Here is a 17272-nt window from a genome sequence, read left to right on the forward strand (position 1 = left end):
CTAGTTTTTACTGTATAAATAGGCAACATTAATGAAATGCTGTAAATCTGTAGCATGCTTTATTAAATATGCAGTCAAATATTCCTTCTGTATGTTGTGACGTATATTTATGACGGCATAAATACACAGGTTTAGTAAGAAACCCAGGAACAATATCACATGAAACACTATTACAATACTAGACAAAGACCAAAGGAACAGATCAAGTAATATAGTCCACTGGTGTTGGGGCTGATGATGGGCAGGTGTGGGGATTCAGATGAGACACAGGTGTGTGGACATGAGGGATTGTGGGGACTGAAGTCTATCGGGGAAACACATGGAGAGACTGAAGGGAACCGTGACACTTTAAGCCACTTTCTAATGTTTTTTTATTTTAAGTGATTATTCTGTCCAACCACTACCCTGCATTTATATTTTGATTAATTTATGCTCTGAGGTAGTTTTTATTTGTAGCATATTATTATAATATTTATTCTCATACAATAAGTATGTTCATACACGTGCTAATGCACGTTTATTTAATCAAACAATTAGTTGCATAATACATTACATTTATTTATTTGGACGACGCTTTTATCCAAATGGTTTAGTCAATATATATGTGGAACAGGTGTGTTCTGAGAAGTTGTGAAGTGTGCTGCAGTTCGGGTGGAGGCTGCCTATAAATAGGCAAACTTGCCGTTATTGTTCTGAAGGCCGGTGTCAGTGGTTTAAACTTGGTGCGGGCGGCAACTGGGAGCCATTGAAGCAAAACCAGGAGGGATGTTACATGGGTTCTTAGAGCACATGCTCCCACAGGAACGGCCTGATGTTCCTGATGTTGTAGAACACATAACTGCAAGTTCAAGAGGTTGCTACGATGTGGGAAGAGAATTTCAGTTGGTCTTCAAACATCACCCCCAGGTTCCTTGCAGACTTGGTGGGTGTAAAAAGGTAAGAGGAATTTCAATTGATGGGTTCCTTTGATCAGAATCTGATCATTAATGGATCGTCTCTGAAACCAGGCCAATATTTGAGTGAATGGACTAAATTTTTTTATTTTGGACATAAGGCTTTTTTAAAAGGAAACCCCAATTACTATCGGTCACCTCTCAGGTCTGATATTTAACAAATATTAAAAAGACTTGTGACTGAACCTGTTAACTCTGGGCTCGTATACTTAAACATTTCTCTCTCTATGTCTGTTGTCCATCTCTCATCTGATATCTTTAACGGTTAATTATACATGGAATACAATTCTACATTATTTACTATTTCATGTATTAATTTTGTAAAATTAATCTCTCCCACATACTAACTGCACGTATTTCTGTCAATAAACAAAAGACAGTTTTATATCATCTCGTTCTAATGGTAACTTTGGCATACCTACATCTTGGACTGCTGTAATGACACCAAACTTACAGATTTCTTGTTGATCAGTCAATTCAGTGTTCAAACACACTTTACACCATGTTTTGAACAATTTATATAAAATAAAAATCTGATGACATAAAAGTACAGTGTATAATACACACAAATGCACATAGAGTATACTACGCACACACAATATACACAATGAATAAAATTGCTAAGCTGTAATTTCTGTATGTCTTTGTCTATGCAAGCTTTAGTAAAAATATATGAATATACTTCTGTTCTGAAGTGATGATCCATCTCTGATAATGTCGTTTGATGGTTTAGACAGAAAATCTGTTAAAGGGAAAGTCTGCAGAAAAATTAAAATTCTTTACTCAACCTCGGGTTTTTTCAAACCTGTTTAAATGTCTTTGTTCTATTGACATATTTGGAATACTGTTAGCAACTATCAGCTCAGGGGCACCATTGACTTCTATTGTAGGAAAAATGAAAATTATAGTCAAAGGTGCCACAGAACTGTTTGCTTCCCTAAATTCTTCAAAATATCTTCTTTTGTGTTCAACAGAACAAAGAAATGTTTAAAATAATGTAATGATGTTTACAATAATGTCTATGGTAGTCAATGGTGCCACAGAACTGTCAGTTGCTTACATTCTTCCAAATATCTTCATGTTCAACAGAACAAAGACATTTACAGGTTTCGAACAACCCGAGGGTGAGTAATTCATGACAGAATTTTCGGGTGTAATATCCCTTTAACAACATGATCATGTGACTATCAGAGAGATGATCTTAATTTTGGAAGTAAATGTGTAGCTCATAGATTTTGTTTACATTAGTGACCATCTTGTAAAAGTGAAATAAAATAATAATAATGTTAATATGAAGTCATTACTTCAATGCTTTCAGGATTCAGACTCAAAGTTTCAATCTTTTCTTATTTCTGATCCTTCTTCAGATGTTGTGACGCTTAAGTTCATTTGTTTTATTGGTTGATAAAGTGAGTCACACACATGATGATCTTTACTGTACATCTCTGAACACACACACTAGATTTGCTCTATTTGATTTAAATCTACTGGAGTTTACACAACATTTGTGTGTGTTTACTGTCCTGACAATATTGTGAAACATCATTTTCTTTTGTTGAAGAAGTTTTTCAGTCACTTCATCAGGACTATCACAGGATTATGAAACTGAATGTGTGAATGATTGTTTTCAAACAGTGTTGTCAGTGTGAGGTGTTATTGTGTCTTCAGTGTGTGTTGATTGTGTGTCTGTGATGTCACTATAGTGTTGTCTTCTTATTGTCCATCTGATGATACTGAAGATCACACACACACACCTTTAAACACACACCTTAGTGTCATCACCTGTGAGGCCTAAAAGAGAAACACAAAGACAGAAGAAATGTATCATCACTACACACATCAACAATAATAAACTCACTTTAATCTTCCTCTGTTGAACTTATAACCTGTAGTATATGTGTCATCTGTCACTTTATTGTCTAGATGTTTTGTGTATATATTGTGTGTTGTTATTTCTACAGTCTGTCAGTATTCTGCAGTGTCTGAAGCACTCAAGACTTTCACTCACTGCACACGTGTGATGATGATGATGATGATTTGATCAATAATAATGATCAAGAGCATCAAATAAAAACATCCCCTATGATCTCCTTCAGGCCATATCCAGCTCGCTCACACCTGCACTCACACACATCATCAACACCTCCCTGCTCACCGGCACTTTTCCATCCACATTCAAACAGGCCCAGGTCACGCCCCTACTTAAGAAACCAACATTGTCCCTTCTACTCCCGACAGTTACAGACCTGTCTCTCTCCTCCCATTTATAGCAAAAACACTGTAAAGGGCAGCTTTCAACCAGGTGTCTTCCTACCTGTTCCAGAATAAACTACTGGATGACAAGCAGTCTGGCTTCAAAACAAACCACTCCACTGAGACGGCACTGCTATCGGTCACAGAAGCACTGCGGCTAGCCAAGGCGGAATCTAAATCCTCGGTCCTGATTCTGCTAGACCTATCTGCAGCGTTTGACACTGTCAATCACCAGATACTGCTAGCAACCCTGTCATCACCAGGAATCACAGGCTCTACCCTCTGCTGGTTCAAATCCTACCTCTCCGACAGATCCTTTGGGGTGTCATGGAGGGGCTCGCTGTCCACGGCTCACCACATGATCACTGGGGTCCCTCAGGGGTCGGTGCTTGGACCGCTGCTTTTTTCCATCTACACGACATCACTGGGACCCATCATACAGGCACATGGCTTCTCATATCACTGTTATGCAGACGACACCCAGATCTACATCTCGTTTCACCCAGACGATACCACTGTAGCAGCTCGCATTACAGCAGCCTGCCTCGAGGACATCTCAGCTTGGATGAAAGACCATCACCTCCAGCTGAACCCTGCCAAGACCGAACTACTCGTGTTTCCGGCACACCCTACGGTCCAACGCGATTTCAACATCCATCTTGGCAATACCACAATCACCCATTACAAAACTGCCAGGAACCTCGGAGTCATATTTGATGAACAGCTGTCCTTCAATGATCACATTGCAAAGACAACACGGTCATGTTGATACGCCTTATTCAACATTAGAAAGATCAGACCATATCTCACGGAGCATGCGGCACAACTCCTTGTCCAGGCCCTGGTAATCTCAAGGTTGGACTACTGCAATACTCTCCTTGCTGGTCTTCCTGCAAAGGCTATCAAACCACTTCAGCTGGTTCAGAACGCAGCAGCTCGCCTCGTCTTCCAACAGCCCAAAAGGGCTCATGTGACTCCCCTTTTCATCTCTCTTCACTGGCTACCGGTTGCAGCCCGTATCAGATTCAAGTCACTAATGCTTGCCTACAGGACTATCACTGGATCTGCACCTGCTTACTTCCACTCTCTCCTGCACTCCTACACCCCATCAAGATTCCTGGGTTCAGCAAACCAGCGGCGTCTTGTATTGCCTTCCCATAAGGGCAGTAAATCGCTCTCCCGCTCTTTCTCATTCACAACTCCCTTCTGGTGGAACATTCTTCCTATCTCTTTCCGTTCATCCACATCTCTCACAACATTTAAAAAACTACTTAAAACCCATCTCTTCTGTGAATACTTGACAAACAAATGAGAAAAAAAATACACTAACCCTTTCTCTCAACAGGTAGTGGTCTAGCTTTTGTTGAAACCAGTAACTTTGTATTGGCACCTAATGTATTATGGCTCCTGTATGAACTTTCGCTTCTTGCTCCTAAACTCTTTGTAAGTCGCTTTGGATAAAAGCGTCTGCTAAATGTCTAAATGTAAATGTCATCACACTCATTGAATTGAATTCTTATTGTGCTGCACTTATAAAACATCAAGCGTGTTCATCTGTACTCTTCACATTTACTCTTGTGTTTTATTATTCACAACTCATGTGTGCTCCACAAACTCTTTTGAAAATACCGTTTTTGTTTTCAGTTGGGCTAAAATCTCAGAAAAACACAAATGAAGTTTGATTAAACTAAGAAATATTTCATGTTGACAAAAACTTAAACTAGTCAGAGGGGTAGAGATGGGTAGAAAGATTTTAACAAACAAATCATAAGGAAATAATAATGAGAAATGTCTTAAAACAGAAACACTGATCTTATAACATCACCAGAGTCATTTACATTTATTTGAGTAAGTTTTTATAGTTGTTGAACTGATGAAACATTTATTTAAATGAGCTCTACTCACACCACTGTCTTCAGTTTATAATGTGGATCATCTCTCAGCTCACAGAGAAGCTTCTTTACTGAATCTCCTAAATTATTACCAAACAGCTCCAGATGTTTCAGGTGTGAGGGGTTTGATCTCAGAGCTGAAGTCAGAGCAACACAACCTTCATCTGTGATCTTACACTGACTCAACCTGTAGAGAACAATAACACACACTTCAGTCTCTCACTTCAGCAGAATGTCATGAATGAAACACATATTACACTGAATAACATTCATCATCATGTTAAATCTTCACCTCATCATTAAAATGCTGTTCACACACTCTCACACCACACATCTGTTTTCTTACACAGGACCGTACGCACCATTGTTTCTATAGTGTGTCATCAAATGTGTGTAATAATTGTGTAAAACCTGAAGTGTATTTAATGCTCAAACATTTGATAACGTCTCAGTGGTCTAACAGCGCTCCTCAATGTCAAAATAAGTGAGAGACTTATTTCAACCAATCAAATGAAAGAAGACGAGAGTTAGTGTTGACAGAGCCGAGCGCTTCTGTTAATAAAGTTTTTCATGTGCAGATGATCTGATGAGCTCAGAATATAAACACAACAAGTAAAGTTTCATGTTAAGCGTGTGTGAATGTCCCACATTAAACTGATTCCTTATAATGGACTTCTATTGAGGAGAAAACACTTAACGTGACAGTATTCACTTTATCTGTGGAATAACAACTCCTTCTGTTGACAGCAGCTTGTGTTTATTACAAGTAAGATTTGACAGAAATGTAGTTTTTTTCTGGTGGTTGTTTGGGTACGTTAAGTGCTTTTCACATTAAGCATTTTACAAAGTCCCAGTAAACTGTGTGGCTTTTAAAGTTTGTTTATTGGTTGTGTTTAATCTATTAAAATAAAAATATATACTTATATATACTTAAATACATCATTTCACCTGATTTCAGTGATTTATTCTTTTTGGCAAGATCTATTAAACATTGTTTGAAAAGTCCATGTCTGATCTGAGCTCAACATTTAAAGAGTCAGTTCACCTAAAATTAAAAGTAATAAAATGATGTTGATTGTAGTTATCAAATGTTTTGACAATCACAATACACTTATAATGTAAAGTTTTGTGTTTGCATCTCAAATACTCCCCAACCAACCCATGAACATGAATATAGAAGATGATGAACTAAGAATCAGTACATGTGTGACTATCAGAGAGATGATCTTACTTCAGTGTCTCCAGTTTACAGTGAGGATTCTCCAGTACAGTAGAGATCAGCTTCACTCCTGAATCTCCTACATTATTATAATACAGATCCAGATGTCTCAGGTATGAGGGGTTTGATCTCAGAGCTGAAGTCAGAGCAACACAACCTTCATCTGTGATCTTACACTCTCTCAACCTGTAGAGAACAATAACACACACTTCAGTCTCTCACTTCAGCAGAATGTCATTATTAAATAAAAATAATGACTTGTAAAATAATCTTTTATAAAATGACATCACTAAGATTTACATTTTCATTTGCTCAGAATAAAGTGTCAGAATTTATTACTTGTTCAGATGATTTTTTCAGAACATATGTGTTGTATGATGCACTTCTTACTGTCACATTAATGTACAATAACAGATCGTCTTGAATGTTAAAGTTGTGCTCAGAATCTTTAAAGATCAACACAAACACTCTCATACAGTCTGTTTTGTTGGTCTGTTGGGTCAGATTATGTTTTTATCACAAGTCAACTGCTCCAGAGTTCATGATCAGGAATGACGAGACACTTTATTTTGGTGTTTTTTTTGCTGTGTAACCGAGTGTGGTTGTCAGGTTTGACAAATGTTCCTCAGTTATGTCATCATTAAATAAACATTGAAACACACAAGAGTACCAATGCAGATGCTTCCAGCTCCTTGACTGCATTTGATCAGTTATGTAATGATTTTCTACAGTCTTTCAGTGAAAAAATATGAATATCTGCACACTTATATGTTGTTCTTTTGGGCTTTGAGAACTCACAAACCCATTCATTAAATTTACTTCAGTACAATCTGAGTTGTTCTGTTGTTGTACATTTATCTCACAGTGTCGACGTGATCAAGAACTGGATTTCTTATCATATTCTGTCTCTAAATGGCTCCAAACTGAAGTGATGCTCATTGTCTCTCCCCATCAGCTGTGAAATACAGACTCTATAACTTTATCTATCGATGGAGTTTCACAGCAAACTAAAAAATCTTGGAGTCATTTTTGATCCTCCCCTATCATTTGAGCCTTTTATTCAGAATACGGTTTAGACATCCTTTACCATCTGAGAAATATAGTCTGTTCACAAGAGACTGCTTCACATCATGAGTGATGGAACATTCCCCTCATATGCTCCTAAAATCTGAAAATCTCTCCTGACAGACATCAGGGAGACAAATTCACTACTTAAATCTCTTCTTAAAACCTGGTTGTGTTTCCATCAACTGTGTAATGCCAATAAAAATGCTCATCAGCCTAATAAAGTTACTTTTTCAGACCAATGACTATATATATACATCACACAGTTCTTGACTTCAAGAATGTTTTTGTGATCACTAGATTCATTTGGTTTGTAATTTGTGAGCAATCTGTTAACAACAAAAACAACACAGAAGAGAATGGTTTTGGTTAGGGGTGCAACGGATTGTAGATGACCTGTGATCTGAATGGATCAGTCCTCACGGTTCATCACGCATGTGATTCACAGATTAACTGATACAGTTAAACACCATATAGAGGCGAGCAGAATGGGCAAAAATCTATTTCACAGAATGAGTCATTTTATTTCACGGTAACAATATTTTTCATGAAACAATCTCCCATTATAATTCTATATCTTATACCTCAATTAACTAATTGATTTATTACAGTTCATTTAAATGCTCACTATAGTTCAAATGTAGGCAAGTTATGAAAATTAACTAAAGATATCAAATCAGTTCTCATAATCAGATGTATTATTTATTTATATTTATCTTCTGGCTATATCATATGTTTACAGTATGAAGATAGATAACATGTATAACAATGAAGTATGAATATGCAGAAACAATGAGAGTACAGTATATGTCTAGTGTTATAAACTGGTGTTGATGGGGTCTGTACTGTAGGTCTTCATCGCTCTTCACTCTCTATTAGATGAGACATTTTAGTGTGTTGTGACTCTCTGTCTTTAGGTTTGGTTATTCTTATTCTAGTCTTGTTTTTTCACTGTGAGTAATGCTGACTCCTCACATGTCTCCAAAAACTGGATGTAAGCGCGTCACATCAAAGCGCTCACGGGGTGAAAATCATGACACATTTCAACGCAAGTTTCACTTTGTCTCGCCTGAAGTTAAACTTTATTAAAACTATTTTACAAAAGCTTTACAAAAGAACCTGACTTCTGCAATAGGTGTTGAGAATGAGCTTCTTTAGATGCTGGAGCAGATCCATGCACGTATCGAAAGCCAACCGTATCAAAATTTGCGCGCCTTGGTTAATATTGGCTAATATTAATACGGCGATTTCTTAACGCCGCCAGGCGTTAAAAAAGTGCTGACTGGTGCTAAATTAACGTCATACACCGCCACGTGTTTAAGTAACGCCGGGTGCCGATCGACGTTAAGTTAACGTCACTCAAAATGCAAACGTATTAGCTTATATAGATAGCCCCTCCTATTCTGGATTTGCACCGTCTAAGGCAAGTCGGAAGCCCATGTCATCTCAAACCTATATCCAATCCATATAATTTTGTGGAAAACTAAAAATGGAAAGAAATGAAAGAAAAACCCGCCGAAAAGAAAACCATATAACTAATACAGTATGTAATATCTCATGTTTAAAGGTACCGTAGTTCATCCCCAAAAACAAAATTTCTGTCATCATTTACCAATGGCCCCCCATTGAATTCTATTGTATGAAGAAAAGTCAATGTGGATGAACGGTTTTCTGCTATTAACTTTCTTTCAAATATCTTCTTTTGCGTTTATACGGTGTACAAATTTTACAGTCATACAGGTTTGAAAAGTCAAGAGGGTCAGTAAATGATTACAGAATTCTGTCTATGCTTGTGGGTTTCTCAATATATCTCATTGCTTGTCTAGAGGTTAGCTCTTTTGACTAGCATCCACGTGTCGTGTATTTGACTGATTCGAGCCCCTTTTCGACAATTTGTAGATTTTTACATTGTTGGTTTTGTTATGTTTATCTGTGTCAAAGGGATTGTTTATTTACATTTCAGCATTTAATTCGTATTGATAATTTATATAGAAAGTCTGGGATAAGATTACCTTTTCCACAACTAACTTACAGTATATTCTAAATTTATCAATCGCTCCCGACACAGTCCAGACAGCCTCGCCAACAGCCTTTCAATAATCACCTTCAATTATATTGTTTCATATACTTTGTCAAGTAAAATCAATTATATCGAAATGCTCTGCTGAAAGTCAGTTCTACATACGGTGTAGCTTCAATCTCTTCACGGAGGTAGAGGAAAATATGTAGATAATGTGAGTGCATCATGGTCGCGTGCTAATGAAATGTAAGTGGGCAGGTGATGAACCTCTAGACCAGCAATGAGATATATGGAGAAGCGCACAAGCATAGACAGAATTCTGTAATCATTTACAGACCCTCTTGACTTTTCGAACCTGTATGACTGTAAAATGTGTACACCGTATAAACAAAAGAAGATATTTGGAAGAAGGTTAGTAGCAGAAAACCGTTCATCCAGCTTGACTTTTCTTCAATAAATTAGAAGTCAATGGGGGCCATTGGTAAATCCATCCATCCATTCTCTTCCGCTTATCCGGGGCCGTGTCGCGGGGGCAGCAGTCTAAGCAGGGATGCCCAGACTTCCCTCTCCCTAGACACTTCCTCCAGCTCTTCGGAGGGGATACCGAGACTTTCCCAGGCCGGGAGACAAAGTCCCTCCAGCGTGTCCTAGGTCTTCCCCGGGTTCTCCTCCCGGTGGGACATGCTCGGAACACCCTCCCGGGAAGGCGTCCAGGGGGCATCCGGAAAACATACCAGAGCCACCTCAGCTGGCCCCTTTCGATGTGGAGGAGCAGCGGTTCTCACCCTATCTCAAAGGGATCGCCCAGCCACCCTCCGGAGAAAGCTCATTTTGGCCGCCTGTATTCGGGATCTGGTCCTTTCGGTCATGACCCACAGCTCAAGACCATAGGTGAGAGAAGGAACGTAGATTGACCGGTAAATCGACACCACGACAGGCCGGTACTGCGACCGCATTACTGCAGAAGCTGCACCGATCCGTCTGTCAATTTCCCGCTCCATCCTTCCCTCACTCGTGAACAAGACCCCCAGATACTTGAACTCGTCCACTTGAGGCAGGAACTCTCAGCCACCCTTTTCCGACTGAGAAACATGGTCTCAGATTCTTCACACTCGGCTTCAAACCATCCCAGTGCATGCTGAAGGTCCCGGTCTGATGGAGCCAGCACGACGACATCATCCGCAAAGAGCAGAGATGAAATCGTGTGGTCCCCAAACCCGACGCCCTCCGGCCCCTGGCTGCGCCTAGGAATTCTGTCCATAAAAATTATGAACAGAACCGGCGACAAAGGGCAGCCCTGCCGGAGTCCAACATGCACCGGAAACAAGTCTGACTTACTGCCGGCAATGCGAACCAAGCTCATGCTCCGGTCCTACAGGGATCTAATAGTTCTTAGCGAAGTGTCCCGAATCCCATACTCCCGAAGCACCCTCCACAAGATGCCGCGAGGGACACAGTCGAATGCCTTCTCCAAATCCACAAAACACATGTGGATTGGTTGGGCAAACTCCCATGAACCCTCCAGAACCCTGGAGAGGGTATAGAGCTGGTCCAGTGTTCCATGACCGGGACGAAAACCACACTTTTCCTCCTGAATCCGAGGATCTACCATCGTCCGTTTTCTCCTCCCCAGTACCCTGGCATAGACTTTCCCGGGGAGGCTGAGAAGTGTGATCCCCGATAGTTGGAGCACACCCTCCGGTCCCCCTTCTAAAAAAGAGGGACCACGACCCCGGTCTGCCAGTGCAATGGCACTATCCCAGACCCGAAGGCGCAGGGAAGCGACCCTCTCGTTCACTGGGGTAAACTCCAACACATGGCGACTGAGCTGGGGGGGCTATAAGCAAACCCACACCAGCCTGCAGTCTCTCACCATTGGCAACTCCAGAGTGGTGAAGAGTCCATCCTCCCTCGAGGAGTGTGGTTTCAGAGCCCAAGCTGTGCGTAGAGGTGATCCCGACTATCTCTAGTCGGAATCTCAGAACCTCACGCACAATCTCAGGCTCCTTCCACGCCAGCGAGGTGACATTCCATGTCCCAAGAGCTAGATTCCGCGTCCAGGGATTGGGTTGTTGAGGCCCCCGCCTTCGACTGCCGCCCGATCCACTATGCACCGGCCCCTTACAGTCCCTCCTGTAGGTGGTGGGTCCATGGGAGGGTGGCCCCACGTCGCTCCTTCGGGCTGAGCCTGCCCAGACCCCATGGGGGGCCCAACCGCCAGGCGCTCGCATACGAGCCCCAACCAGGGTGGGGCCCCGGCTGCGCCATGCCGGGCGACATCACGGTCCTCGAATTTCTTGTAGTCATAAGGATTTTTGAAAATCATTGGGAAATAATGACAGAAATTTCGTTTTTGGGGATGAACTACAGTACTTTCAATCATGACTTGACTTAATTTGACTTATTACACATTTTACACATATTTTCCTGGAACATACTGCATGATTTTCTTATCAGCGGGTTTTTCTCTCATTTCTTTTTAAGATATTCCAAAAAAGCCCAGTCGCCAAACCAACATTACTGTTTCAAACTAAACAACATGCCCCTAGAACACACCAAGAACTACACATATCTCGGTATAATCATTAGTAGCACTGGAAACTTAAACAAGGCTGTGAATGACCTGAGAGACAAGGCACGAAGAGCATTTTACGCAATCAAAGAGAATATCAAAATTGACATCCCAACCGTAATCTGGCTGAAAATAATACAATCAATTATAGAACCAATCGCGCTGTATGGAAGTTAGGTTTGGGGTCCTCTCGCCAACCAAGAGTTCAGCAGATGGAACAAACACCCAATAGAGATTCTGCAAACAGAAATGTGTAAAAACATTCTACGGGTACAGAGAAAAACTCCAAACAATGCCTGCAGAGCAGAATTAGGACTGTATCATCTAATCATTAAAATACAAAAAAGAGCTTTAAAATTCTACACACACCTTAAGAACAGCGACACAGATACACTCCATCACAAAGCCTTAAGCCATCAAGAGCTGAGCCCAGAGAGAAACCCCTTCATCCAACTGATCTCACAACTAACTCTACAACCCCAAACATGCCCAAGTCAACCCCAAACCCCAGCCAGACTAAACCAAATGATGAAAAGACAAAAAGAGAAATATCTCCAACACTGGACAGAAGCAACAGCTCAGCAAAGTAAACTGGAATGCTATCTGTCACTAAAGAGAGAATATAAAGTGTCAGAATACCTCACAAGCATTTCAGACCCTAAACTAAGAAAAGTGTTGAGCATGTACAGACTCAGTGATCACCAGCTCACTGTAGAGACGGGCAGACACAGACACACATGGACACCGAGAGAAGAGCGACTGTGTCCACACTGCACACACAATCAAGTGGAAACAGAGCTGCACTTTCTCCTCTCCTGTCCCAACTACACACACATCAGAGAAACATTCTTCCCCCAGTTTACAAATTTACACAAAGACTTTGAGCAGTTTCAACAAAAGGACAAGATCTCATACATACTGGGAGAAAACTCAAGAAGCTCAAACCTGCTGCAAGATATGTCAAATCCTGCCACGACCAAAGAACAACCAGCACAACGCAACATCTTATTTTTTATCTTAATCTGTATTTCTGCATGTTTATATTTAATCTTGTGCTTTGGAAATGTAAATTTTATTTTATCATGCCAATAAAGCTCCTTTGAATCTTAAATCTTGAGAGAGAGAGAGAGAGAGAGAGAGAGAGAGCTAAGGGAGAGAGTTAAGAGAGAGAGAGAGAGAGAGAGTAAAGAGAGAGAGAGATGCGATTCAGACAACAACTCCACGGATGAATACGCACACACACACACACACACAGACACACACACACACAGAGACACACAAACAGACAGACACAACCATAGTAATGTTAAAATAGCCATTTTATCAAGTATTCTGGTAAACACAGTCAGTTATGTCTTAAGTTAATGTTTACAGCTGAGAAAGAAACCAGATGTGTGTCAGTATTCGGTCTGCGCATTTAGTTTTAAAGAGTACCTAGCATATGGTTTTTCGGTCCTACTTTGGTTTATGGAGTGTCCAACAACAAGTTTATGTACATACAATGTGTTTAAACACTATAATGTCGTAATAATATGCAGTTATTCGTACTTGACTTCTTGACTGACTCTCAAATGATTTGTTCCACGATTCATCCGCCAAGGCCCCGACTACCCGCTAACCTTGTATCATGTGATTGGTCAGATGGTCTAGTCTGTTGTTATTGGTCAAACGCGTTCATCATTTGTCGAAAATGGAACCCCACTACCATCATTACAGGATTACGGTTAACATGTGGTTGGATGTCATGTATATTATATATGTGGCTAGAGATGGCGGCGATTTTACCAATTTGAGCCCCGAGTCTGACGAGGAAGCTTCAGAGGAAGCTAATCCACAACAAACTCCACCACGACTGGAGCAGGATGTTTGTCAGTGGCAAATGACAACTCTTGTCATTAAAGGGGAGGAGAGATAAGTTTTCGCCTCAGCAAAACGCGGTGGGGACTATGTATAGTGATGTAGATATGCGTCCACGACTCGTTTGTGTGATTCAGAGTCGACTCCCATTTTTACAAGCAAATAACTTTGTTATTTATTCACCTTCGGACTTACAACTTGGCATATAGCTTAATTTCAAACACGGCAACATAACAGACTGCATGAAACGTCATTTTCACGATCTCATGGAAGGTACTCTTTAAAGAGACAGCAGCCTGTAATACCTGCTTCTGTCTGCTCATCATCTGTATTTAACTTATGCTGTAAACATTATTGTGTTGTTTTACACTTCAGTTTTACATTTCTGTACCTGAATACTACTGTTACTGTCTTTATTCAAGTTCAGTTCAAGGTACAAGTCAGTGTTCAATAAATGATGATGTTAAGTTTAGAAATGTTGTGTATCCACTTATTATTAGTGTGACATTTTAGCTTAAATAAAGAGAAAACTTCAAAATATCATCAGCACATATCATCCATCAGCTGACCCTTACCTCTAAACATCAAATATAGAAAAACTCATATCAGTCGATCTCTACTGTGAAGCGCATTGAGAAACAACTTTTAATTACGCTATACAAAATAACTGTATTATTATTACCTGACACAATGTTTTTAATAATGAATAGAGGAGAAAACCTGTTGATACACTGAGGGGGAGCTTGTGTCTGATCATAACTATTATGTCCCATAAATTCTGCTTTGTTTTAAAAACCGTTTATGTTTTCAGCGACAGTAAGAATCAGTACATGTGTAACTATCAGAGAGATGATCTTACTTCAGTGTCTCCAGTTTACAGTGAGGATTCTCCAGTACAGTAGAGATCAGCTTCACTCCTGAATCTCCTACATTATTATCAGACAGATCCAGATGTCTCAGGTGTGAGGGGTTTGATCTCAGAGCTGAAGTCAGAGCAACACAACCTTCATCTGTGATCTTACACCGATTCAACCTGTAGAGAAATGAAGAAAACTCTTGTGGATTTGAGTCCTTTACACTTAAATACAGTAACATGATGTTCTTCATCTAGTGATTTAACATAGAAACCACTGAACACTAAACTCTGTTTGACATCTGCAGTACTTCACATTTGTGAGCAGTTGAGTCGCCCCACTGAATTATCCAGAAGTGGACTGTTAAACGAGTTCAACATATTATTTATTGCATTATTAATTTTGAAGTTGTGTTCACATTCATAAAAAGTATTATTTTAAATTGTATTTGGTTAATTTCTGTGACAATAAATATATTTTCTATGTGCGGTGCGCTGGACAAATAAGTTTATATAGGTACACAAACTTTTGGGAGGCAGGTGACCTGAGGCTGCTCTGTAATTGGCTCACGTCAGAACGTCCCCAATGTGCCCCAGACCCTCCTACTTTTGTTGATAGTGTATCAATGTTGAGTTTGACACGTTTGATCTCATGTGATTGGACAATTCTCAACCGTTTCACAGAGAATCCATTAGTCACCCAGAACCTCGGTACAGAACATTATGAAGCTTAAATACAGATTTAGAAGAAGCCTATAGACTGCATGAACGTCATTTACAAATTTACTGTAACAATGATAAAGGATAAGCTTTACTCGCACAAAGTATAAAGTGTTTACACTGCACGCGAGCAATGCAACAAAATCAGTGATGCGTTCTGCATTGGATGCTGTGCACTGCGTCAGAAATCCATGTTATTTTTCTCTATAATACTGCAGTATATTTTTTACACTAGTAAACTGTAGTAAATTGTAAGGTACTGTTATATTTTATAGCTATATTTATGTTACCGGTCGCTCAGCACGGGCATCAAACCGGCTCAGGCCGGATGGGAGACGGCGCTCTAATGAGGAGACTAAAGACCGGAGCTTCTAGCGTGAGGTTTACTCGCACAGATCTCTCTCACTGGTCTCAGTTATATATAGATTTTATCAACATTTTCAGCAGTACTGACTAAAGTTGATGTTCTTGTAGAGTTTAACACATGACGAACATTTATGACGAAACACCAGATGGAGTGTTATTATTCTTAACTGAACTTAAGTTATCTGAAAAGTTACTCTCGTATTTTGTTACGGAATAGATGCATAGCCAACCAAAACACTGACAGGGTAACTCTCTCTCTCTCTATGGTCATTATTATCAAGTCCTGAGCACTCAATACACTACAAAAGTGAATTTATAAACTAACTGCATTATACATTAATATGGTACGGTTCAAAAACACTGTAGCATCTAGAAATTATACTACAGTTCACTATAATAAATGATAAACTATACTGCAATATTTTTTCATTTGGACTGGAACCTTATTACTGTAAATAAACACCGTCATGCTTTGATAGTTAAATCTTTTTTTACAGTGATTTTACGTATCAACAGTGATGATACGTTTACATCACATGTCAAATGGTTTGTTGTTCCCTCACAAGATTGAGCAACAGCTGCAAGTTTATGAGACTTCATGAATAATGTTTAAAGAGTGAAGAGACTGTTCACACTTACTGAACTGATCTGGATTCACGGATCACAGGCAGCAGATTTCTAAGAACTTTCAGTTGTTCAGCTTTGTTTTCTCCTCTAACAAAATCACTCAGTTTAAACTCATTCAGCTCATGTTCTGATGTCAACAACACAAAAGCTACAGCTGACCACTGAGATGAAGACAGTTTGGTTCGACTTAATGTTCCAGATTTCAGATGATGTTGGATTTCCTCCAATAATGAATCATCACCCAGTTCATTCAGACAGTGAAACAGATTGATGTATTTCTCTGGGGAGCGAGTGCTCTTGATCTTCTTCTTGATATACTCGACTGTTTTCTCATTGCTGTGAGAGCTTCTTACTGCCTGTGTCATCAAACCTCCTAGAAGATTCTGATTAGACTCCAGAGACAAACCCAGAAGAAAACGAAGAAAAAGATCCAGATGTCCATTTTTACTCTGTAGAGACTCGTCTACAGCTCTCTGATGCAGCTCAGATATTGACGTCTCTACTTGATATGATTTTCTAGCTTTATTAAACACATTTCTCTTGTTGTTTGTGATGGAGATGTGAGCATAAAGAGCTGCGAGATGTTCCTGAATGCTCAGATGAACAAAGCAGTAAACTTTCCCCTGATACAAGCCAAACTCCTCTCTGAAGATCTGAGTGCACAATCCTGAGTACACTGATGCTTCTGCTACATCAATGCCACACTCTCTCAGGTCCTCATCATAGAAGATCAGGTTCCCTTTCACAAGCTGCTCAAAAGACAGTTTGGCCAGTTTGAAGATCATGTCTTCATCATTCTTCACTTTCTTCTCATAGTCCTTCTGATGTTTGATGTTTGTCTGAATGATCAGGAAGTGTGTGTACATTTGAGTGAG

The 17272-nt window shown here is 39.9% G+C and overlaps 1 protein-coding gene across 1 annotated transcript in view; it reads right to left on the bottom strand.

Moving 5' to 3' along the window:
- Positions 1–1453: 1453 nt before the first annotated feature.
- LOC130429240 (NACHT, LRR and PYD domains-containing protein 12-like) overlaps positions 1454–17272 on the bottom strand; it is a 124733-nt gene continuing 108914 nt past the window's right edge. Inside the window, exons 14-17 of the mRNA XM_056757695.1 lie at positions 14691–14864; positions 6330–6503; positions 5112–5285; positions 1454–2744 (exon numbers count right to left, since the gene is read on the bottom strand). Of these exons, the coding sequence (XP_056613673.1) occupies positions 2732–2744; positions 5112–5285; positions 6330–6503; positions 14691–14864 (535 nt within the window). The 3' untranslated portion in view covers positions 1454–2731. The remainder of the gene's footprint in view (positions 2745–5111; positions 5286–6329; positions 6504–14690; positions 14865–17272) is intronic.

This window comes from Triplophysa dalaica, chromosome 9 (genome assembly GCF_015846415.1).
Source record: "Triplophysa dalaica isolate WHDGS20190420 chromosome 9, ASM1584641v1, whole genome shotgun sequence".
NCBI lineage: Eukaryota > Metazoa > Chordata > Actinopteri > Cypriniformes > Nemacheilidae > Triplophysa > Triplophysa dalaica.